Below are 25633 nucleotides of genomic sequence, written 5' to 3'. Positions count from 1 at the left end.
ACAGTTTTTATTCCCGGGTTAGCTGGAGCACTGTCTCCTCAGTGGGGACAAACTCTCTTTGGGGTGGTGGTGGGGGGGGTATTTACAACTTATTTCCTGAAATTCCCTTTCGGGAGATAGCGCTGAGAACTTTGCAAACTTGAACTTTCTGCCGAGCAGAAAGCAAACAGAAAGAGAAGGCTTCCTCTTGCCCAGCTCCTAAAACCTATTCCTGGGCTTTCACAACGATTGAACTGGCTCCAGCCCCATGGGAACGGGACGGTGGGAAGCGGTCCCGGTCCGTCCCCCCCCACCTCGGAGCAGGGCAGAGGCCGGAGGGGGGGGGGGGGGGGGTTTCAGCCCGTCCTCCCGGGGCTGGGCTGGGGGCGGCGGGGGGGGAGGTGCTGGGTGACACTCTAGGGTGTTATTAGAATGTTATTTTGCCTTTGGGCTGGGTGAGCAGTTGCTGCTGCTCTTCAGGCAGCCCCGGTAGGATGCCTTTCCAGCAGGGTTCTGCCCGCAGCCGGCAGAGAACCGTCCTTCTGCTGGGGATGGTGGTCCTGCTGGTCGCCCTGGTTGTCGCCGTCGTGCTGGCCACCCTCCTGACTCACGGGAAGCAAGGGGACAGCCCTCAAATGCTGAAGTGGAAGGACAGAGGGACCACGAAGAACCTGCAAGAGGTCATCTTGGGAAGATGCTACAACTACGTCCTGGCGCGGCACCCGGAGCTGGGGTGAGTCGAGGTCCTGGTATGTGCACCAGGTGCAGCGAGTGGAAAGGGATGGGGATCACCTGGTGCGGTGATACCATCAGGTTTGTGGCAGGGAGGAAGCTGGGGAGTATGGCCCTTGATCTGTAAAAAAAAAAAAAAAATCAAACTCAGACCACTTGTGCCCAACTGGCTTTTTTTTTTTTTTTTTTTTTTTTTTTTTTTTTTTTTTAAGGAGGCTGCCTGCAGACCCAGTGTAATTGATACTAATCCTAGGTCAAAGGTCAACCATAAATAACATTTTGCCACTTCCTTAAAGCCAGCTAAAATAAATGCTAACAGGTTTGAGTGCGTGGAGGTGAAGGCTGTAAAGCCACTCTGCCAAAAATCCTGTAGCGTGTGACACTGTAACCAGAACTACAGAGGAGGGAGGGAAAGGAAAAGCAGAGATTTACAAGAAGGACAGAAATGTTAGAAGAGCATTGAGAAATATCTTGGGGTTAACCAAAGCAGATGTTTTTATCATGTGGGGAGGACTTTGCAATGAGCTTTGCAGCTTGCACAGAGAGGGGGACAGATGGGTGGCAGTGCCAGCATGGACAGTCCCAGACAAAACCTTCACCCAGTGCTGGGCTCTGCTCAGCCCATCACAGTAGTGACTTGAACCCAGGTTTGCAGTAGCATATTGGGGCTGAGAGCTGATTTTCTGGTGCCTGGACCCTCAGGAAAAAGCAGAGTGTAGTATAAGGAGAGCCCCAGGTCCCCTGCAGGTACTGGGGACACTCAGTTCCCCAAGAAAGGATCCAGAATAGGATCCAGAACAGTCAGAGACTCTTAGCTGGGACCAACCCATCACTTCTGTGGTTTTATGTCCACAAGCCCCTTGGTTTTATGTCCTCAGTAACCCTCTGGCAGGCATCTCCAGCTCAGACTCAGGCTGAGCAGTCCTGCACCCTGGCCACATGGATGGTTTTTGTCATAAGAAAAGACAGTTTCCACCTCTCCTGATGTTGAGCTGATGGAAAGAAGAATGTACATATTTTGAGTGCATTTGGGTTTCTCTCAGCCTTGAATGTCCAGTGCTGTATGAAAAAAGCTGATTTGCAGCATTTGAAGGGAAATGGGCAAATGGAAAATCATGGCCTGAGTGCAGAGAGTGAAGTTTGCACCTCCCATGAAACACCTAAGTGGGTTTAATGAAGGGAAGGTTTTTTTCTTACAATTAAAATTTAAAAGCTCCTGAAGCAAAATCATGTGCAGGTTTCTAAAAGCACACATCAATTTATTGAGGAAGTATACACTGAATATTTAAATCCAAAATGATTTTAAACCTAGCAGCCTTTTTGACTTATGATTGTTGTGTTCAGATTGGGGTACTGAAGATGTGAAAAGCACTTTTGTGTGAATATATGTCAAGTTAATTATGTGGATGTGTTCGTCCACAGCACAGTCTGAATCTGACCTGGGAATATTTGTTTAATCAATTCCTTCGAGGGCAATTTTTTAACACCTCACAAACACATAATTGCAAGTTTTCTAAAAAGGTTGTTTTTGCTACACATAACACTTCATACTATTCATAATCTAACAGTGTTTAATGGCTCCCTGGCTGTCAGCTCACTTTCTTGCAGATGAAATTACTTTGGTACAGCAGGAACTGTTTTTGCTTTGTTTTATTTTATTTAAGAGGCAAATTTATCTGAGAGAGAGAGCACTGAAAAAGGAAAAAAAACCCTAAATCCATTCTTTTACCTGTACCTGAAATATTCAATTTAGGAGGATCCTGAACAGAGAATTAAATGTAGGTGATTTTCTGGGAATCCAACCTGAGATTCCTTCTTTCTGACCCTGCTGAGCTCAGTGTAACCAAAGCACCTCTGTGGCTGAGACTTTCTGATGATAAAGTGAGTGCCTTTAGGACACCTCAGAGAGCCCTGGATCTTTCATCCTGTGCTTTTTTGCTCTTCCATCACTAATGTAGGCCCTTGGATCTTACATCATTTGAGATCTTGGCTGTACTGTAGGAACAGGGAGCTGCAGGAACTTGGGCAGGATTGTGAGTGGAGCAAACTGTGTCCTGTGCTCAGGTGGGATTCTTGTTGCCAATACTCTCACCATGGGAACTTCACTGCCTTGGTCAGAAATCTTCTAATTTTCTCATAAATTTGTCCTTAGTCTGTTTTTGCCCTTTAATCTTACATCATCCCATGTGTTTGTTTGGAAAGCTCTGCTTTCAGCAAACTTGCATTTCTTCATATTGTTAGCAAAGCCACTAGGTTCCAGCTTCGACACTAATATTTTTATTTTTTTTTTAAATTACCATTTATTCTCCTGCAGTAGTTAATGTGGCTATTAACTGTATTTTAGAGTGCTTTAGCATCAAGATGTTCAAGCTCTGTATTGAACCTGCTTGCTGAAGATACTGCATAGAGCACCTGCTGGTAATAATTCTGTTTCACTGCCTGTGTGCAATACAATCCTGGGTTTAATTTCTGCTGCTGGCTGGGTGACTCTTATCATTTGTGCAGATACAGTTCCCTGGGTTAATCTTCCTGTACAGAACTGTCATTGTGCCAAAGACACAAGCAGGAAATCCCAAATGCTTCAAAATATGCATTTTCAATATTTTCTCTATTTTTTAGGGGGAAAATGCAAGCAGGTTGTAGGGGTTTCATTCCTTGCACACTCGGTTGCACATCTAGATACAGATATTAAAGAATTGTATTTCTTTTTGGGTTTCCTGGAAAACACTGGCTGCTGCCAGAAGGCAGAGCTGAAGCAAATTTGTCACAGATCAGTAGTTTTAATTTGTTTCTTCTTATTATTTTTCCAATATTAACAAAACTTGTTTGTTCTGCTGTTACTCATCTTGCAAAAATCCCATGCTCACCAGCCGTGGCCTTTTAGGACGTGTTGTATTGTCTGAATAAAGGCCAAAGGCAATTGGGGTTAAAAGGAGGGATTTGACCTCAAATCGTTTCGCCTTCACTTTTCCCATTTACGTGAACTCCCTCTTGTGGCTAAAAGAACACTCCCAAGTCCCAGGCTCCCGTTTCCATGAAATGCAGGCTGCAGTTCCCAAGAATTGATCCCTCCTCCCATCAGAGGAGGGAAGCGAGATGGGGTTCCCAGTTCCAGGTGATCAGAGGGCTGAAGCATCTCTGCTGGGAGGAGAGGATGGGAGAGTTGGGGTTGTTCAGCCTGGAGAAGAAAAAGCTCCAGGGAGATCTTACAGCATCCTTCCAGTGCCTGAAAGGGCTTCAGGAAACCTGAGGAGAGGCTTTTTCCAAGGGCATGTTGACAGAAAACAAGGGGGAATGGTTTTAAACTGAAAGAGGGTAGATTTAGCTTATGTGAAGAAATTCTTTAGTGTGATGGCAGTGAGACCTTAGCACAGGATGCCTGAAGAAGCTGTGGCTGCCCCATCCCTGGCAGTGTTCAAGTCCAGGTTGGATGGCTTGGAGCAACCTGGGCTGGTGGGAGGTGTCCCTGTCCATGCAGGGGTTGGGACTGGATGAGCTTTAAGGTCCCTTCCAACCCAAACCATTCTGTGATTCAGAGCAGTGCTGGGCACGACCAGTTTTGCTTACCCAATCCCTCACCCATTACTTGGAGGATTTTTTTTCTGGTTTTGCAGGTTGATGATTGCTAGAGAGGAACAGGTGATGAGTGATGTGGCATGAAACCTGTTGCTACAAAGTTAACTGCTTTAATTGTCCTCTTCACCATGTCTGAATCCACAGGCTCAGGTCAGATAGGATTGGCACTTTGTGACCTTGGGGAGGAGAGGGGACGACACAGTATCTGAAAGAAAATCATAGTTATTGATCCCCAAAATACAAATACTGCTGGTTTTTTTGTTTGTTTGTTTTTAATTATTATTATTTTTGTTGTTGTTGTTGTTTGGCTGGTTAGTTGGGTTTTTTTTTATTTAGAAATAAACTTATATTTGCAGCTCAAGAGTGTTTTAATTCCCAGATAATGATTATACTTCCCCCTCAGATCTTCAGGCACTTCTCAGTCTCTGCCTCCCCCAAGCTGAGCTGAGCTTGCTTGCAAGCACCTACAATTTGAAAATATCTGTCAGTGAGAGCACCAAGGAATACAGACAGGGAGCCAGCTCAGTAACATGCACTGGTGAGGCCACACCTCGAGTCCTGTGTCCAGTTCTGGGCCCCTCAGCTCAGGAAGGAGATTGAGGTGCTGGAGCAGGTCCAAAGGAGGCAACTGGGCTGGTGAAGGGACTCGAGCACAGATCCTATGAGGAGAGGCTGAGGGAGCTGGGGGTGTTCAGCCTGGAGAAGAGGAGGTTCAGGGGAGACCTCATCACTCTCTACAACTCCCTGAAAGGAGGTTGGAGCCAGGGGGGGGTTGGGCTCTTTTCCCAGGCAACTCTCAGCAAGACAAGAGGGCACAAGAGGTCTCAAGTTGTGCCAGGGGAGGTTTATGTTGGATATTAGAAAGAATTTCTTTCCAGAGAGGGTGATCAGACATTGGAATGGGCTGCCCAGAGAAGTGGTGGATTCTCCATCCCTGGAGATATTTCAAAAGAGCCTGGATGTGGCACTCAGTGCCATGGGCTGGGAACTGCAGCAGCAGTGGATCAAGGACTTGATGATCTCTGAGGTTCCTTCCAACCCAGCCAATTCTATGAATCTATGATTCTATGTGTGACTCTCAGGCACAGCAATCCCTATGCATCTGACTATTGGAACAGGTTGGCCAGAGGGGTGATGGATTCACCATCCCTGGAGCTATTAAAAAAAAAAAAAAAAAAAAAGGTAGATATGGCACTTTGGGAGATGATTTAGTGGTTAAGGTGGTGTAGGACTGATGGTTGGACTCAATGATCTTGAGGGTCCTTTCCAGCCATGATGATTCTATGATTTGAAGAGTAAGCAGTGCAGAAACCCAGAGATGAAGATGCAAAGTGTGGAACTTCAATACATTGCTCACACAACTTTGTAGGGACACATACCTAGATTTACCCCTTGAGCACAATTGGAGCTGCTAGTGTTGTTTTCCTACTAAGGAAATTCCATTTGTAACAAATTTTAACAGTTTATAGTTCCATGGAATTTATTAGAAGTTGGTATTTTCCATTCCTCTGCAGCCTGTGGAGAGGGAGAAACATTTTGTCAGAAAGAACATACAGAACATGACTTTGTGTGAGATACTGCTGCCTTCTCAGCATGATTTCTTCCAGAAAGAAAGCTGGGATTTGTTGTATGCTCACTTTTCCAGTTTGTCTCCATGCTTTGCTAAGCATTTTTAATGTAATTTCCTTGTATTCACTGATTGTTAACACCAAGCAGGGCACTGAACAACAGCCACGATTTGTTTCAGTGTCACAAAAATTTTAGCTTAATTTGCTCCAACTTATTTGAGATTTGGAGTTTCATAACAAAAATATACCTTGGATGAGACAAAGAATTGAGTATGGGGTTACTACCTAATTGCAATGCAATAGCAGCCCTATAGAGTGCACTGCAGACTTCTAAAGCTGCTCAATTCCATATACATCAAGCTGCAAAAGCATTTAGCTTTTTTATTTCTAAAAATACGTGTACTGAAATAATTGAGTTTTTACAACTGTTGCACCATCTCTTTTGGTTTCAGAGGGGAAAAAAAAAAAAAAAAGGCTTTATTTGCAGTCTCTGTCTGTAGGGAAGGATGTGGGGTCCTGCAGGGCAGCTGAGCATCAGCCACCAATGTGCCCTTGTGGCAAAGGTCAGTGGTGGCTTGGGAGGTGATCATCATCATCCATTCCCCTACACATTTAGAGTTCTGGGTCCAGTTTTGCTCCCCCAGTACAAAGGAGTCACTGACATATTTGGAGCATGTCTAGGGAAGTGCCAAAAAGATGATAAAGGGGTTGAAGTGCACCCAGCAGAAATCTCACCTTGTACTCCTTTTCCCAGACCTTTAGACTCCTCCTCACCTCTGATGGGAATTCAATTGATTTGCCTCCAGGCAATTTTTCCAGAAGTCATCTGTCTCTGAGGCAGAGTTTTGGATCTCTGTCTCTATCCCCAATGCTTTCTTTACTGGCTTTTGAACTATTTCATTATCAGAGAGCAATACATCCAAAAAAATCCTGCCAAAAAAATCCAACAATGTCATTCTCATATTGAAAACGAGTCAGTTCTCATGAATGTTACAGTGGCAGGCACTCTGCAATAATTAAACTAAGTGGGTAGTGAGAGGCTGGTGCTCATTGAAGACATTGAGATTGACAGATCTTACATGATTTTTTTTTTTTCCCTTCATCCTTTCCCAGGGTCATTTTTCCCCTCTCTGTTATCAGGCAGCAGTCTCCTCAAGCCCTCAGTGATGCCAGTGTGTTGGCTGACCTCTCTTCACTCACTTGGGGCTGATTTTTAGCACCAAGATTCCTGCTGGGAGATGCTAGGATAAGGAGCACAGAGCAGCTCTGCCCTATGACCCGACCCATTTTCTGGCTCAGTCCCCCTGGACATGGATGGGGCCATCATCACCCAAGAACTTCACACCTTTGGGGTTGTTCTCAGCTACTGATCCCCAAAATTCCCTTCTCCCACCAGATGGCAGCGTTTTCCTTGTGTTCATCCTCTCCCACCTCCTGGTGGAGTTGACCACAGAGAAATCCCAATTCCAGACGCCAGGGGTGGGGCTTGGCCACAGCTCCCCAAAAAAGCCACTCCTGAGCAGCAGTGAGACATGGCAAGAAGATCTGGTCAGCAGAAGGAAAATTAAAAAAATAAAATAAAAACAATGAAATATTTAGAGTGAAAAAGTAGAAAAAGGATTCTAGGCTATAGAGGGCTTCCCCTTCAAATTACTGCATAAATGTTTTTTTCACAATATCGAGACATAGCTACTCATAAGCTGGCATGAAAAAAAGAGTTGAATATGGATGTATAAATTGCAGCACTGCATAAAGCCCATCAAAATGTACCTAAAAGAAGCAGATAAACTCTCATGCAGGCTAAGATGGGGCTGTTAGTAAGACTGCTGCTCCATTTAGATTCATTGACAGGCAATCTGCTGCTCCAGCATCTGCCCTTCCACAGGTGAAGATGATGCCTTAGGCTCCTACCTGGGTCTGAGCTGGTTTTATGCCTTTGTGGAACTTTGTTATAACCAGAGTTTTCTCACTGACTTTTTAAAGATTCAGATTTCTGAGCTCTTAGGTGCCTATCTATCTGCATTACTATTTTGGCTAAGGGTGGTAGCAAATGAGCAGGGGATTTTTTTACAAATTGCAGCTGGTGGTGGGGTTTGGTCCCTGCAAAGGCCAGGTACAGAAAGGGCTCTGGGGATTGATTCTACCTCCAGCTTCACAGCCTCATCACAGAGGCCACAATTAAAACCCCATCGTGGCCTTAAGACAATTTCATATTTTAGAAAAAAAATTCAGGACCTTGGAAAAGCTGCTGTCAACTTCAAGGAGACCACATCTCACCAGGGAAATGTCTTTGCCTGGCAGAGTGATTTGAGCAATAATGGGCAGAGTTGACTGAGCTCTCCAGAACAAAGCCTGGAAGTCATTTTTGCTTGGAAATTTAGAGTGGGTCCTGCAGTTGAAGTATGTCTCTCAAATTTTTGAGTAAAAAACTAGAGGGAACACAGCCCAGGGAAATGCTGCCCTTCTGAAGGAGTTTTGAGCATCCAATGTCTGGTGCTGAACTGAAAACAAGACATTGTCTGGGGTGTAAATGAAATCTTCAGGGCTGAAGCTCATCCTTGGTATATGAATTAAATCGATTTCAGTTGGGGATGAATTTGCTCTGTCATGTCCAGTTAAAGAAAAATAAAATAAAATTATGGAGTTCAAATTAGAAGAAAAAATTAAAATTAGAAGAAAAAAAAAAAAACAAACCTGTATCAATAGTGGTTTCTCAGGTAGCTTGATGCCATCCTCTTCCTTCAAGTCAAAGGATGCTCTTTCAAGGTTAGCCAGACCAATGTACATTTGAGATCATGATGCTGAAGTTTTTCTAATACACACATTAAAGCTTGGCTGCCAGGATAGCTGCTAATGGAAATATTCTTGGCCCCAGCTTACATTTGATAGATTAATGTGCTGTTCTTAAAAATGGTGAATTGATAGAAATACTCAAATTCATTGGAAAATGCAACCCCTACCCTAATGTAATGACAAATGCTGGATATGCTTTGCAGTGTATATTATACCAATTAAATCAGCTTCAACTGGGGATGCTGCCCCTTTTGAGATGTTTTTAGTATCTTATGTCAGCCCAGTGCTGAAGTGAAAACAAGATATTGGCCACTGAAGTAGCATCAGGGAAGTTCTGCAGTCCTTTCCAGAGAAAGGCTGATGTGTTCAGTTCCTGAATTTGCAGCAGCTTTCACAGTGTTCCTTCTAGTCTGTTAGTTATTATTTCACATTTGCCACTATTCACTTAAAAAAAAAAAGTTTGAAAAAATTAAACAAAATTAGAATACATTCATTTTGTATGCCACTGAATTTCAGATTCTGTAGCAGAATAAAAGGCCTTAAGTATTTCAGCATAAACAAAGTCAGCCTCAGAGGAAGAACTCCACTAGGAATAAAGATATGAGATTGCAGATATGGTGCTCTGTGTGTAGGCAACTCAAAAACATACAAACAAAACCCAAAGAAGACCACATGAGCCCCACAGCAGCGTGGTACATAACCATATTCACCATGGGCTCCTGGATCTGAATTAGATAAATTTAATTAACTGGAAAACTGGTGATCATTTTCTCCCCCTCCTTCCTGTAAACCAACAGAGAAAAAAGAATGAGCCCATCCTGTGACTCCCAATTTCCCCAAAAGAAGCTGGGAACAGCTTTAAGAGTACAGTTCTTTTCTCAGGCATATTTTTGGCAGGGCAGGTGTGCTTGTTTCAACCTGAAACTCTTCTTGCTGGAATGTTTTTAGCATACCAAGTGCCAGCAAACTTCTCACATTGTTTTCAGGAGGCACAGAGCCCTTTCCTCTGCTTCCTGTGAGTTGGATGCTGCACACAAATATTTTCTTGGAAAAGGGGCAGGTGAAACTTTATTAAAAGTGTCTGCCTCAACAGTGAGGCTGGAAAGAGTGGTCTGTCTCTAACATGTCTTAAAAAGTCTTCTCACTGCTTATTTTTTCATACATCAACCAGAGTCACAGCTCTATGTGACTGGTTAATCTCTTTGAGATGTGAATTTCATCAGAGAAAACAACTTTCCCATTGCAAACCAGTGAATTTTTTTGGTTCAGTTGTAAAAACACACGCAGTGATAGGTGAGGGCAGTGAAAACTAAATACTGCTTAGCTTTTTAATGTGATTTTTTTACACTGAAATGTGTACTTTGATTTCTAACTTAAGGTTAAAATTGCCCAGTTTCTACCAAAGCCCATCTTCGTGCCTCAGCATCCTTCTCTGTGGTACAACCAGAAGCACCACACCAGTTACCAGCTGGAGAAAAGCTTCACACATTGGAAGGCTGAACCCTACAACCCACCCAACAATCCTCTGCTAGGATGATGGATAAATCCTTCTTCTCTCAGACAGAAGTGACATCCATGCACAACATCAAGGGCTGAGCTTGAAATGCTGGAAAACTGGTGCTTTTTTTTTGCCAAGACAGCAGGATCATGAGTCCCCTGGGTGGTTGTGGCTTCTCATGGCCATGTCTTGAGTCCACAGCAGCAAAACTTCTTTGTGCTGTGCCTGTCACTTCTGTCTCTGCTATGGGAAAAAAAAAAAAAAAAAAAAAAGGATATGATACCTTGAAAAATATTTTGTCTTTTAAGGCCAAGCTTAAAAAACTTTGCAATGTGAAAAGATAAATGACCTGGTGATCATCTGTCAGCTGTAGCTGTTTTAAGACTGTTATATATAAGATGTTCTATATAAAAGATAGCAGGAATAACTTAAAAAAAATTTAAAAATAAAAAAAAGCCCTGCCAGGAGAGCAAATGCTTTGACAGATTGGAAACTGAGAGACATATAAATCTCTTTGAGATGTACCCATGCTCACAGCCAAGCCCTACAAATTCTCTTTATGATGCAAAGCAAAGGGGACTGCTGCCCATCCTGTAATGTCACCCCTACATCAGCAGGAGCCCTCTCTTTGGGCTGATTCACTGTGGTCAGGTTGTAATTCAGTGTTGCAGGGAGAGTTATTTACCCCTTCCAGTTCTCTAAATTAAGTGCTGAAGGTGGGAGGATGGTCTCTGGGGGTTCCTTACACAGTTTGCAGCCAGAAACAAGCTCCTTCAGGAGAAAATTTAATACACCCAAGCTAAATTCTGCTCAGTAAAACTCCCTGGCATGACAGAACCACAGCAAAGCAATGACTGCAGCATCTGCACTTTGGCTTCTTATTTCCACAGTGACTCAAAATGCATTTAGGTTCCTGGGTAAAAGGCAAAAGCCCAGTTAAAAATCATCATTGTTATTACTAATTGCTTATCTGGAGGTAAATTTGGTTCATGTAAACAAAAAGGGTGTCCATATAAACAAAAAAAAGGTTCATATAACCTTCATAAAGGTTTCATATATATAAAAAAAAAATCTTCCCCAGCAATGGGAGATGAGGGCACATCGTCCACAGACCCTTCACCCAGGAGGACTGGGAGAAGCTGGGACCTCCAGAGGTCCCAGTGACCTCCCAGTAACCAATGTCATGTACATTATGAGTTGGGTTTGTTCCTGCAAGAATAATGGCAGCAGGGAAGGCAAGCCAGGGACATTGTATGGGGGTTGCCTGGTCCTTCCCAGTATGATACTGGTCCAAGCCCCAGTTGTGTGGCTGATGGAGGCATTCCCTGTGGTGCTCAAATGAGCACCCAGCAGAAGGCATGAACACACTCAGTAGTAGGACTGGGATCACACAGCTGTAGTGAAGTTTAATTTGTGAAATATTTTAAAATCCTCAATGAATTTGGTTTCCTAATCCCCTGGAGGACTAATTTTAAGAGTAAGCAAATGCCACATCCCCCATGTTACTGAAGTACCCACTGGCAACAAACCTGAGGATGTGTGTCTGTCACATCCTAATCGATCACTGCTGCTTTTATTTATCCTACTTGGAAGTCAGCAGCTGCTCCACACAAGACCAAGTCCATTCCTCAAATGGTTTGTAGTGGGAACACACTGGGAGATGACTGCAAACAGGGAAGCAGCAGTGGCTGAGTCCCAAGCAGTCTGAGCAGCTCCATTCAGACACACAGACAGCAGGAAAATGCACTCAGCTTTTAAAATTTGCATAAGAACAGGGAAGAGAAGGATGGGGGAAACGCTGCACCCATGGGGGACAGCCTTCAAAGCACACACTAGACAGACAATAACTATTAATTATCTTAAGGAATTTTTTAGTCATTACTCCAAGAAGTACTGAGCTGTCCCCATCATCATTATAGGCTGCAGCTGCAGGAAGGAAGCAAGGTATTATTATTTCAGTACAGAGATCCAAGTGCTTGCCAGCACTGTGCAACAGATTTCCTCCAGGTAGTAGGAAAGGAGCCCTGATTCCATCAGCAGAGATGTGCTTTATATCCTTGCCTGGTGAAGCAACATCTGAAGCAACAAGTGTAGGCTGGGGTACTAGGGCTGTGCCATGGCATGAAGCAGTTCCCCCCAGTAAATGTAGTGGAATTCCTCTGACTCATGGCCCTGGGAGCAAAAAGGTCAGGTCCTGTTACAGGGTGGAGCAACAAATGAAGATTGAAAAAAAAAAACCAACATTGGAGACCAAGCATCTTGATCTGGATCTTGGTCATACCTGTACAAATCAGTTGCTGCTCCAGTAAAGTCAATAGCTGCAAAGCAGCATGTAAAGGAAAGTAAATCAGGTCCAAAACATCCAGACCTCCGGTTTTTTTTAAAGATATTATTTCTGTAGGGTCAAACATTCTACAGGGAGACACATGGGCATATACTTAGCTCACTCTACCTAAGGATGTAGTGTCTTTCAGCTATACTTCTAGATTGTTCAAGCTAAATTCTGCCACAATTGCTTCTTATGATCTGGTTTGAATAATCATGAAACTAGATCTGCTGGCCATGTGGTATCAGCTCTGCTCTAAGCATAAAGGGCATTCAGATATTGCAGTTCTCGGTAATTTAAAATGCAGGAGAGAGAGAATCCTAGAATCATAGAATGGGCTGGGTTGGAAGGGACCTCAGAGCTCATCAAGTCCAACCCTTGATCCCCTCCCGCTGCAGTTCCCAGCCCATGGCACTGAGTGCCACATCCAGGCTCTTTTGAAATATCTCCAGGGATGGAGAATCCACCCCTTCCCTGGGCAGCCCATTCCAATGTCTGATCACCCTCTCTGGAAAGAAATTCTTTCTAATGTCCAACCTAAACCTCCCCTGGCACAACTTCAGCCCATGCCCTCTTGTCTTGCTGAGAGTTGCCTGGGAAAAGAGTCCAACCCCCCCCTGGCTCCAACCTCCTTTCAGGGAGTTGTAGAGAGTGATGAGGTCTCCTCTGAGCCTCCTCTTCTCCAGCCTCAACACCCCCAGCTCCCTCAGCCTCTCCTCATAGGATCTGTGCTCGAGTCCCTTCACCAGCCCAGTTGCCCTAATGATGCTTTAGAACTGCTTATTCCTCAGTTTATACTCAACTTCCAGAAGATCCTCTTTTTTTTGTAATGGACAAGTGTATTTTGGTGCCTGAGCATAGTTAGAACTCTTTTAAAATCTGATCCATAGTGTTTCACCATAACAGGAGATACTTTCTCAGTGATAAATCCTCAGAAATACTAATTCACTATGTTTCAATCTTTTGGCAGAGATAAGGATTGCCTAAAAATATGGGAAACATTGAAGCATGCCTTCATGTACAAGAATCCCTGTAATATCACAACAGAAGATTATCAGCCTTTAATGGAGCTAGGAAGTCACCCCATCCCCTGTAACAAGGTAACAGCACAATGCCTGGGGGGCTGTCTGAGGAGGGATGCTGTGGGATTCATGTCTGTCCTTGGGGTGATGTCTCCTATGGACTCAGATTATGGACTGGTCCATAGGGGTGTCTGTAGGTTGATAAGGATATTTGGCTCTTGCTGCAACAGCATTTTCACCTTTGGACCTCAGTGACCTTGGTTATTCTCTGTCCCTGGAGAACATCCCCAGGTTTGGCTCAAACATCAAGACAGTGGTTGTTCTGGTAAAGTGACAGGGATGTCCCTGTTTCCTGAGCACACAGCTCTGTGAGGAGCATCCTATCATGCTGTTAGAGGAATACTGCTTCCAAAAATCACACAGTTCAAAAGCACACAACAGATTAGGTCTATATCCTATGAGAAGCAGCCAAAGCCTTTCTTTCAAAATGCTTCAGAGGCTGAACGTGTCCATTTCCATCAAAAAAAAACACCCCAAAAGATTTTGGAAGTGGGAACATGGGGTGCAGAAATAAGAACTGATCCACTAATGTGACTTACAGCATTTCAATAAAAACTAAAACTCCTTTGTTATCGTTAAAGCTTTTTCTCCAGGAAAATTTCCTGACCAGCTCCACTATAAATATCACTTATCAGATGTTGTACCTTATTTCACAGTCCCTGTTTTGGAGCAAGACAAATGACCTCGTCCATCGTTACACAAAATCCAACCAGAATTTCCTCACCTTGGAGGACACTTTGTTGGGTTACATGGCTGATAGGGTTTCATGGTGTGGAGACCCCTCGGACCCAGGTAATAAGTGCTATTTATTTGCAAAACAAATATGAACCCTGGAATTCCAGATTGCTCTTTCCTCTTCTATAGCTAGACCTAAACACACTAATTTTCATCTATTCTTTTCTTGTCATTTACTTTAAAGCCTTAACCATATTTCTTTCCCATTTTAGGGAAAACTGAATATAATATTTCTCAGGTGAATTAAAAACCATAACTTTAGCTCTTAGTAAAAAACCAAGTTGCTGCTTGGACTAATGCACATGCAAATTAATTTTCCTCTTTTTTTGTCTTTTCCACAAATAACCTTCTTGCTTTGGTAGCAAATGGCAAATCTTTTTCCCATCATTAATCAGCTCTCAAAGCCATATTAACATTGCAACAATATTGACTCTGACCTTAGCTATTCTATAAATGTCATTTCTTCTCAGGAATCAACTATGAGTCTTGTCCAAAACGAAGTGAATGTGAGAGCAACCCTAGCTCTGTCTTCTGGAAAATGGCATCCAAGATGGTAAGATCTGGAGTAAATCTCCCCAAATCCAAGAATGCAGGAAGGCACTAAGTTCCTGACACTGCCAAAAATGGGATTTTGCAGATTGGGCTTAAAATATGGAATAGTGAAAATTCACATGAGCTTTAGCTTTGAGTGCTAAAAATAATGTTTGTGGAAATTTGTATTTCCAAGGTATTTTACTTTCTGTACAAAACTCAATGCCACTGAAGTTCAGCCATTCCTATTTGTGGGCAGAAACTGTGTCTTGAATGCCACTTGGCAGACAGCTGGAACTTTGAAAATAATACTTCAAATAACAATAATCACCACCATAATTAAACAATAGGAATAAAGGTTCATGTAAAAATCCATTTTAGCATGCTTATATCAGGAGCAGTGCCCAAAATGCCAGGGAAGTTTGCCAGACAGATGGGAGCCCCCTTGCACCTTTCCAGCACATCCTCCCACCATGGCATCTGGCAGGGATCCTGGGATGTCCCCACCCATAGACACATGCCAGCTCCTGTCACATGAATGAGACCCTGCTAGTCCAAGTAAAGCCAAGATGTCCTGGTTGTGTTCAAGCATCATTTTACAGAACAAATCTTCCAGAAAAGAAAAAGAAAAAAAAAAAGCTGCTCTCCTGTATCAGCTTGATTTGATGTCTCTCAAGACTTCACCCTCAACATGACTATTAGTAGATGACTTTCCAGGTGGAACACAAGCATTGCTATATGTTTCAGCTTTCCTGTGTGTAAGAAGAAGCCTACTTACCATAAAATGATTGGTTTTGTGGGTAAAGTAGTGTATATAAACTTTTCCAAGCTCAAAACTGTTTTGATGTACTCGATAATCCCTTCATTCCAGAGTCTGGGAGGGCTAAACCACCATAATCAGATTTGCTCAACTGCAAGCTTTCTAGTCCAAAGAAATGTAATATATACTAAAAGTCATGCTTATTACTTGAGAAAGTTACATCCAGTCAAATTTCCCTGCTGTACAACACTTTTGCCACAGCCTCTAGAGGCTTTTCTGCATGACATATCCTGTTAAAATATTGGCCAAATCTCAGTCATCAGTTCCAACGTTTCTGATGACATTAAAGAAGCTACAGGAATTTCTACTAACATGGGACTTCATGTAGTGTCAGAATATAGTGTCCATTTGTTTTGTTCAGTTTGCAGAAGCAGCATGTGGTGTGGTCCAGGTGATGCTCAATGGATCAGTAGAAGCTGGAGCTTTCAGAAACAGCAGGTATTTACCCAGCTCACTGCCATCCATGTTTCTGTGGGGTTGCATGCTGGTGAACAGGGCTTCGCCAGTAAAATCCCAGTGCAAAAGGGATTTCAGAGAGCTCCTGGAGAGGTCTAAACCATTTCTTGAAGAGGTGAATCACTTAACTCCTTCTACACTGTGACTGCAATGTAAATCCTCCTGAGTGCATGTGGCTAGGAAGTCCAGGATGCTATCACTGCACAAAGTCACTTTAAATTACATTTAATCTAGATTTATACATTATATTATATTCACATCAATGACAAATTTCTGACTGCTCATAGAGCTGACTTGATTTTCCCCCTCCAGACACTGCTTCCTTGGGTTACCCATCTGAAGTGCAGTCTTGAATAATATTGAAAAATTAAGAAGATGTTGGTGGGGAGAACAGCAGTGCTCATTCCCCTTGAACCAAAACAGTAGCCAATAATCCAAACAGGAGAAAAGGCACTAGAGATGGAAAAACTTCAGCTTGTTTCAGTCTGAAGCCAGCTGCAAAAGTTCTTTCGAAACTGAAATAAAAATGGGGAGAAAATCTTTTATCAGAAGGTAACTAAGTGGTCTGAAAATCCATTGGCAAGAAAACATTTTTTTCACTGAGAACAATAGCAGCTCTAACTCGTATTTGAGGAACATACTTGGTACATCTGACTTAGCTAACTAAGAATGTTTTGCTTTTTCATGTCCCATTCTTGCAGCATCTTTGGCAGCATTGAGATCTTTAACCTAAATCCAGATAAAGTCTCTGCAGTACACATTTGGGTCATGCATGACATTGGTGGACCTCAAAGGTAAGGCACCCCAGGACTAAGGGATGGATGATGTGGAGAAGGCAGCCAGGGTAGCTCAGCTCTGACAAGTATTTTTAGTGTTGGGTTTTGGGGTTTTTTTTTTGGTGGGTTTTTTTTGGTGGGGTTTTTTTGGGGGTTTGGTTTGTTTTGGTTTGGTTTTTTGTTTTTTGGGGGTGTTTTTTTGGTTTGGTTTTCTGGGGTTTTTTTGTAGCTAGTGCTGAACAGTTATAGCAAAGTCACAATGACGTTTTCTTTGCTTTCAAGAGGTCTTGGGTCCTTTAAGTTCCTCCCAGCCCTTCTGAGCTCTCTCTGCAGGCTCTTATTATGGATGCAGCACTGAAGTCACATATCAGGCTATGTTTGCCAGGCTGAACAGCTGGAAAATGTTTTTCCACAGGAACAGTATCATTCTGATTACCAGAACCATTTTTGACAAGATAATTTCCAATGCTCAAACAAGTTTCCCAGGGAGGCTGTGGGGTCTCCATCTGTGAGCACACTCAAAACTCAACTGGCAGCCTGTATTGGTTGGACTAGATGAGCTCAGGCAGTCCCTTCCAACCTAAACTACTCTGTGATTTTTTAATAAGAACTGATGGAATTACTGATACCAGGGCAGTGATCGTGGCTCACACCTGAGCCTTCCTGAGTGACCTTTCTCAGTCCATTCACATTCCCTTGCAGAGCTGTCACATTTCAAGCACTGAAGCTCAATGTCTTTAACCTTATCTTCAGATCCATCCCTGAGGTTCCCATGGTTACAAAGCACTGCCAAGTTTTCTCCTGTCCCTAAGGACCCCAGACACCAGTGGCAGCAGCTGTGATGCTGTGGGTCAGGAATCAGGCTGTGGTGATGCAGTGCAACTCAAGAATAAGTATGAGTCCAACAGAGACCCTTGCTCAGACAGCTTCTCCCTCTGCAATGCTCCATCTCCCATCTCCCATGCATCTCCATGCTCCCATCTGCCATGCACTTTGGCCACAACAACCCCATGGGGAGCTCCAGGCTGGGCACAGAGTGGCTGAGAGCAGCCAGGCAGAAAGGGACCTTGGAGATGGATTGACAGGAAGCTGAACAGGAGCCAGCAGTGTGCCCAGGTAGCCAAGAAGGCCAATGGCATCCTGGCCTGTATCAGGAACAGCGTGGCCAGCAGGTCCAGGGAAGGGATTCTGCCCCTGTGCTCAGCCCTGGGGAGGCCACAGCTTGAGTCCTGTGTCCAGTTCTGGGCCCCTCAGCTCAGGAAGGAGATTGAGGTGCTGGAGCAGGTCCAGAGAAGAGCAAGGAGGCTGGGAAGGGATCCAGCACAAGTCCTGTGAGGAAGGGCTGAGGGAGCTGGGGATGTTGAGGCTGGAGAAGAGGAGGCTCAGGGGAGACCTCATCACTCTCTCCAACTCCCTGAAAGGAGGTTGGAGCCAGGGGGGGGTTGGGCTCTTTTCCCAGGCAACTCTCAGCAAGACAAGAGGGCACAAGAGGTCTCAAGTTGTGCCAGGGGAGGTTTAGGTTGGACATGAGAAAGAATTTCTTTCCAGAGAGGGTGATCAGCCATTGGAATGGGCTGCCCAGGGAAGGGGTGGATTCTCCATCCCTGGAGATATTTCAAAAGAGCCTGGATGTGGCACTCAGTGCCATGGGCTGGGAACTGCAGCGGGAGTGGATCAAGGGTTGGACTTGATGATCTCTGAGGTCCCTTCCAACCCAGCCAATTCTATGATTCTATGATTCTATGATCTCCCAACCTCTCCCCTTGCCCAGAAACCTAGAAATCTCTCCTTTCCATACAAGCTGACATCTCTACCACAGCTCACATCTGTCCTGTGCTCAGAGTTCTTGTGGCCCACTGCAGGGAGGTTTGCTAAAGAAAATGCCATCAGGCAATGTGCCCCTGAGTACCCCCAGACATGGCACTTGATCCTTTCTCTCAATATTTCCCAGCATCAGGAAAGTCATCATGTGCCTCCTTATCAGCTACTTCAAAAACCTGGTGCCCTGCCAGACTTCTTGACACATCCTCCTCCTGTGCCAACCTCCCAGCACTTTCCTTTTTATTTTCTACTTTTTTCCAAGGAGAAAGAGGAAGGGTAGCTCCAATAATATGTATTCCTTTCATCTTCTGATTTGTAGCCCATGTTGAATCACTGATAACATCTGGTAAGTCTTGTGAGCAAAGAGGAGCTGGCTCTGCTTTCCACTAGTGCCATATGTCAGGAGCTGGATTTGCTTCAGTATTGTTGCCCTGATGTGTGTCCTATCCTCTGGAGCAGGAGATGATTTTTATCCCCAGGTTAAAGGTTTTTTCAGTTTTTTTCTCTGTCTGTGGCATTGTCAATCCTCTCACTACAGCTTTGGGGCAAATTTCAAGCAAATTAAGCATGGAGATAAAGATCTCAAAGGTATGGCATTGCTACATGCTTCAAGAAAGCATTAGCTGGATGGAAGAAAAACACACAAGTTAGGGCTCCTGCCAACGTGAAAGCAGTCAAAACAGCTCCTTGTCAAAATAAATTAATAGCAGCCCCAGGCTGAGTCAGAATGGAGTTGTTCATAACCTGCTTCCTCCCATTTTTTTATCTGCTTCTTCTTATTTTATGTCCTACCTGGGTCTTTGCTGCTGTTTCTCATGACTGGCCCATCCTCATCACACAGAGGACTTGGTCACTTTGTCCTTCCACAAATTTGAAAGAGCTTTATATCACCTTGCTGCGGATGGAGGTGGCTCTGAAGCAGCTCTGGAGCACACTGAGCTGTGAATGGAACTGAGGCTTTTCCTCCAGATAATTTCCTGCACAAAGTTCTTGTGCAAGATTCACAGTTGAACATCACAGACTCCCTACCAGCAAAGGCCCAGTGGTAGCCAAAACTCCACAATCCAATGGACTTTACAGCACAATTAAAAAAAAAAAACAAACAACAAAAAAACCCAACCAAACAAACAAAAAAAAACTTTTAAAGAATCTTACCTGAAATAAAGCAAAGCAACACAGTGTGGAATTTATTAGCTGAGCTTCTTGTACACACCAGGAACTTAAGTAACAAAAAATGTTTTCTTTCCAGTGAATCCTGTTCAGGTCATTCCATTAAGAGGTTAAAAACCATCTTAGAAGAGAGAAACTTTAAGATCACCTGTGAAGACAACTACAGGTAATCCCCTGCTTGTCTTGGTGACAGTTTGCTAACATAAAACTAATATTTTATCTCCCTCTTGATTTTGAATCTGTTTCCTGGTTTACAGCAGGTTAGAGCAGTCTCCCCTCTCACTCCATCACATCTTCAATGGGGCCCTGAGTTTTTTAGGAGCCTCCCTTGGTGCTGCAGCCCTGACATTGGGTTGCTCTCTGCCCACACTCCTGGTCACCATCCCTGCACATGTTCATTTCCCTTCAGGGTAGGAGGAATCCAGCCTCTCTCAACAGGCTTTTGTCCTTTTAGGGGTTTTTCCCTACAATAACCACAGCCAAATAGGCAGCTTTCCTGCAGGCAATGCAGGATGCCAAGGATGGTCCTTATTTCCTTCTCTGTGGTTTGAGCTGACTCTCTATCCAGCTGCTTTGTGACAGAGAGAGGCATGAGACATGATAAGTATTATTAATTATTATATTTCCCCACTGAGTGGCAATAAAAACAGGAGTCCAGGAAACAGAACAACCCAAGTTCTGGCTTGGCTCAAGTCTTTATCTGCTTTCTGAGGAGCAAACAAAAGCCTGAGACCCCTTATCCTTCTGTGTGGGTTCAGAGACCTCCACAGAGGGCAGAAGTGTTCTTTAGTGACATTAGAAAAACCAGCAAGGGTTCAATATTAATCATACCTTATCTGTTGGGAGCAATTTTTCAGCCTGAAGGACTCACACTGGGACACTTCTATAAACTACCAAGTTTGTAGCATTATTTTTCGATAAGGAAAAGATGCTCTGCAAAGGAGACAAATACCTTGTCAAGGATTTTAATACCTTAATACCTTATCAAGGATTTTAATCTTGAGGGCAGAGCAATATATTCCTGTTTAGGTATTGCTAACCCTGATTAAAGGGTACACTGCACACGGTGAAAAAATTAACAGTGGTGTGGTGCATAAATCTGCCAAATGGTGATGTTCATTGACTTGTTTCTCTCTGGGCAACTGCAGCTTTAGCCAACACTTCCAGGAACATGAATAGGTACAAATTGTTTCAGTCTGTGATGAAATAAGCTGAAGGGCCAGGGAGGAAGGGGAAATATGCAGTATCTGAGGCCCCTTGTGGCTCAGCACATGGGGAAACCCATCACATCCTGAAGAGCTCCTGAGATGCTCATTGCTGTGGCTCACAACTCACTTCTTAACATACAATAACAATCAGGGCTTTTTGTCAGAGCTCAACTGAGAGGCAAAAAACCACTGTGGGGAGCAACACAGACAATTCTCCTCTGTTATATAGAGCACATTAATGAAATAAGCAATTCAAGTGTGCAGTAAAGCTCTTCAGGATAGGCTGTGTGAGTGAGCTTCACTCCTTAAAGTCATTTCAGACAGAACCATGTGGGTCTGTATCAGCTGAGCATCTGGCTTTTCATGCCACATAGGAATTGATGCTGATAATTTCCTCTTGCTTTTGTCAGTGCCAGTAGTGTTTTCCAGAAGTAAATAAAAAAATCGATTCACTGGATGTACTTCTAGCTAAAAAAAAAAAAAATAAATCTAATAATATCTGACATTGTTAGAATCATAGAATGACAGAAGGTCAGGTTGGAAGGGACCTCAAGGATTATCTGGTCCACTCATTCTGATATTATTGTTTGTGAGGTGTCTCAGCACCCTGTTGAGCTGAGACTTGTAACTTTCCAAAGTGGGGGAATCCACCACTTCCCCTGGGAGACCCTTCCAATATCTGACTGGCCCCAGAGTGAAAAATTTTCCTCTTGTGTTCACTGGGAATGTTAGGAACAGCTTTACCTTGTAGCAGTAGGGTGAAGCAAGATGGTGAAGTCCAGCATGGCAGCAGCTCTGCAGTGAGTGCAAGAGATCTTAGAATCCTAAAATCACAGAATAGTTTGGGTTTCAAGGGTTTTCAATAGCTTGGGTTTTCAAGATCATCAAGATCCAACCCCCCTGCATGGGCAGGGACACCTCCCACCAGCCCAGGTTGCTCCAAGCCCCATCCAACCTGGATTTGAACACTTCCAGGGAAGGGGCATCAACAACTTCCCTAGGCAACCTATTCCAGTATCTTACCACCCTCATGGTGAAGAATTTTTTCCTAATGTTTAACCTAAATCCCCCCTCTTCCAGTCTGAATCTATTACCCCTTGCCCTATCGCTGCCCTCTCTTGTGAAAACTTTTATCACACATAGCTGACATGCCATGAGCTCCCACCCTCCTTTCTCTCATACTCCTTTTTTTCCCTAACCCCTATAAACATCAAAGTTATCTTTCTGCAGCGAGCTAATAAAAAATAATTATCCCTAAGTAAAAGTCATCCTCTCGATAAGCACAGATGTACTTTGACTTTCTCTTTGCATTTAGTAACTGGGGGTTTTTATTCTGTCCTACTGGCCAAGGGAATACTAAGCACTTCTTTGGTTTTCTCTCTTTTTTTCAGGCCAGTCCAGCTCCTCCAGTGTGTGCATAGCCCTGAGCACACGGACTGCAGGCTCTGCACCAACCCCACCCCAGCCCCCTGACACCGAGGGCTCCGTGCTCTGGAGATGCTGATTATTTGTATATAGAGCAGGAAAAGATGTGGCTGCATAGCTTAGAGTGATAAATAGCAGTGTGGTGGGGACAGAGCCCAGAACCAGAAATCCTTGCTGTGCTACTAACAGCTGAGCAGCAGGAGATGGGATTTTAGATGTGATTTCTCTACACACAGGCACACAGAGGTTGTTTCAGAGGGACCAGGGCCACCTTCAGTGGTTGAGGAAGATGCTTTGCACTGGTGTGCTCCTTCCTGCACAGCTCCTCTTGTGCCCAGAGGCTCAGAGCAGGGATTCCCTCTGGGAGAGCACAAAAAAGAAAGAGACTTTCCATGGAGGCAGAACTTGCCTGGATCCGTGCTCAGTTTCTTCCCTGCTGGGAGGCTGGATGGGTTGGACTCAGTGATCTTAAAGGTCTTTTCCAACCTAAATAATTCTGTGGGATGGCTGGAGCATGCTAACCCCTCTCTGCTTCCCAGTGTTTTTCTCCCATGTTTCTCCCATGTAAGACTCTGGCACCTCTAAACAGATAAAGGAAGTGATGGAAGAGACAGAGCATTTTCTTACCTTTTAATGGGTATCACAGGAAGTGGCTGGTAGGGAAATGGCTGGGCTGAGCCAAGGAAAGACCAGAAACCACCCAGAAGGCTGCCAGCATCTGTAAGATCATGTCAAGCATGTAGCTGGGGAGAAAAAATAGGAAGACTGACTCAGGCAGCCCCATTAAAACTCTACTGCAGGTCAGATTACATTTTCTTCTTAATATAGCAGCAAGTGTAAGCCATCCAGTTTTCATATAAGATCCCTGAGGCCACAGCTTGGCCACCCACTGGAAGACAAACATCAGAAGGTTGCCACAATAAGGAGTCTCTCTTGACTTCAGCTCCTGAGCTGAAAGGTGATGCCTTGCAGAGTATGAATTCATGAGCAGGGACATGCTGTAGTGCACCAAAAGAGCAGGGTTCACTGATTTCCTTTGATTTCTGTTTTGCTGGCCTCATGCCTGGTCAAGTGGAGTGTTCAGAACAAAACAAAGATCAGGTTGTGGCCACGGCTGCAGTGACTTTGGCACTAGGAGACCAGAGCAGGCTTTGGTGCAGATATGGCCTGAGGTGATGTAGTGCCAGCACAACCAGCAATTGCCAACCCAGGAGGCAGTGGGAGGTTCCCATGGCCCCAGAGGGTTATGGTGCTGGATGTTTTTGTGGCTACCCAGAGTGTGAAGCATCTTGATGGAGCTACACAAGCTGGTGTAGTTTTGAGCATCTCTAGATCAACCTTTTCTCTGTAATACATGGGCCTGCACTGAGCACAGCTGGACCACCCCCAAGACCTCACCAGTGATGTTTACAATATGTGAAACGTATTTTTTATTGCACTCTGTTGTGTAAGCACTTACATGCATCAATGCAGACACATACCAATATTTTCAAATAAGTTATTGCTGACTGAAGGTAAAGAGCTTGTCCTCATGCTCACTTTTGTACCTCTTCTGTTCTCATATAAGATGTTCACAGTAAAATTCAGACCTGTGATAAAATTGCTGATGGCAAACATTGTTATTTCAGTTTTGCATTCTACTTCACCCCATCCTGCACATGAAAACAAGCCACCTCCTAAAAATAACTCGGAAACTCAGGCACTGTATGAATCTCTCTATATATACCCACACAGGAAAACAGAGAAAGGTCACAGTGCATGTCCTCCCCAGCCTGTACTCTCACTACCTCAGCCTCCATTTTTTACAGAGTCTTTTTTACATAGCTAAACATCCTGGATCTTTGTCTTGACCAGAGACATCCATATATATATATATATATATATATATATATATATGTTGTTCTCAGCCATATTAGTTAAGACAGATGACTGGTTTTATCAGTGCTTATGTAGCAAAATGCTAAGAGGAAAATCCCTGTTTTTGAAAGCTGAGGTGCACACCTGATAATGAGGTGCACACCACCACTGCTGGAGTAAATGGCAGCTTTGCAACACAGGTGGATGGCATGAATGTGGTTGGCATGAACATCCCAGAAAAAAAAAGCTTTTCCTCTTTTAAAGGTCTGTAAAATGACACCTATTTACAGGGAAAATCTGCAATAAACACAATTCACAGTAAGGAAATGCAAATGTGGGCTTGCAGGTGGATGTGCTAGGAAGAGGGTGCAAGACACTAATGGCTCATTGGCTTTTTTCTTCCTTAACACTTGCAAAAGGGGAAGAATCAGCCCATGTACAGTGGCTCTGACATGGTCAGGACACACCTCAGCCCTTTTTCCAGGACCAAAGCCCAAGAGTTTGATGCCATCTGCCACATCCTGCTGCCTGCCCTTAGGAAGGGGATGGGGACACTGGGACATTTAGTACTACAGATGTACTATAGGTGTACATCTGGCCCACCAACACACTCAGATCTGTGCTGCTGGGGCTGCATACACAGGACATGAGGGATCTCATTTCCAGCAAGTGTTTTTCCTTATCTCTGAGCACACATTTGGGATGCCATGCAGACATGCCCTACCAGACAAGTCTAAATTCCAAATCCTATTGTTCTGCTGGAAGTTTATAAACCAAACAACTTCCCAAACCAATAAAAAGCATCCCAAATTGACAGAAAACTAAATAAAATGAAAAATTACCTATGTGGATGGGGTTTTTTTCCACTACACGGAAAATTTATTTCTTAATATAGTTTGAAACATGTTGGATTTTGAAAATATGCTTTCAACCTGATAAAGCCAACCTCTGTCACAACTTGTTCCAGATAAATGGGCCAGCTTGTGCCCCAGGCCCAGAAGCAAAACTTGCCAAAGAGCACTGCCCAGAAACCTGAGAGGAATCTGAGTTATTGTGTGGTAAGGTGAGACCAGTGCACTCCCAGAACCACACAGTGAAGGGAAAGCTACTGCTGTGACCCTATTGCCACAGTAAAATAGTTTGAGAGGAGTTCATTCCTAATCTAAGTACTAAATTGAAGCACAGAAAGTCATGGAAACATAGCTATAGACCTGCTGATGCTCTATAATCCTCTTTAGCTCTGTCCAAGAGCCACAGGTTTCATCTAACCATGATTCTAA

General features: G+C 43.9%; 2 protein-coding genes across 2 annotated transcripts in view; one reads left to right on the top strand and one right to left on the bottom strand.

The window, feature by feature from the left end:
* FGFBP1 (fibroblast growth factor binding protein 1) overlaps positions 1–25633 on the bottom strand; it is a 43007-nt gene that overhangs the window by 1947 nt on the left and 15427 nt on the right. The window lies entirely within an intron of this gene.
* On the top strand, positions 381–24096 carry LOC139796152 (ADP-ribosyl cyclase/cyclic ADP-ribose hydrolase 1-like). The gene is made up of 8 exons (XM_071743912.1): positions 381–712; positions 13443–13572; positions 14211–14346; positions 14760–14842; positions 16002–16078; positions 16798–16890; positions 19943–20029; positions 22463–24096. The coding sequence occupies exons 1-8, from the start codon at positions 474–476 to the stop codon at positions 22542–22544; spliced, it is 927 nt and encodes a 308-aa protein (XP_071600013.1). The 5' UTR covers positions 381–473; the 3' UTR covers positions 22545–24096.

The sequence above is a fragment of the Heliangelus exortis genome, chromosome 4 (genome assembly GCF_036169615.1).
Source record: "Heliangelus exortis chromosome 4, bHelExo1.hap1, whole genome shotgun sequence".
Classification (NCBI taxonomy): Eukaryota; Metazoa; Chordata; class Aves; order Apodiformes; family Trochilidae; genus Heliangelus; species Heliangelus exortis.
The sequence above is the reverse complement of the archived record's forward strand: the minus strand, read 5'-3'. Positions and strand labels throughout refer to the sequence as shown.

Coding starts and splice junctions, on each gene's coding strand:
- LOC139796152 (XM_071743912.1), top strand. CDS start 474: ATGCCTTTCCAGCAGGGTTCTGCCCGCAGCCGGCAGAGAACCGTCCTT. Junction 14,347..14,759: donor TGGAGACCCCTCGGACCCAG/GTAATAAGTGCT, acceptor ATTTCTTCTCAG/GAATCAACTATGAGTCTTGT. Junction 20,030..22,462: donor ACCTGTGAAGACAACTACAG/GTAATCCCCTGC, acceptor TCTTTTTTTCAG/GCCAGTCCAGCTCCTCCAGT.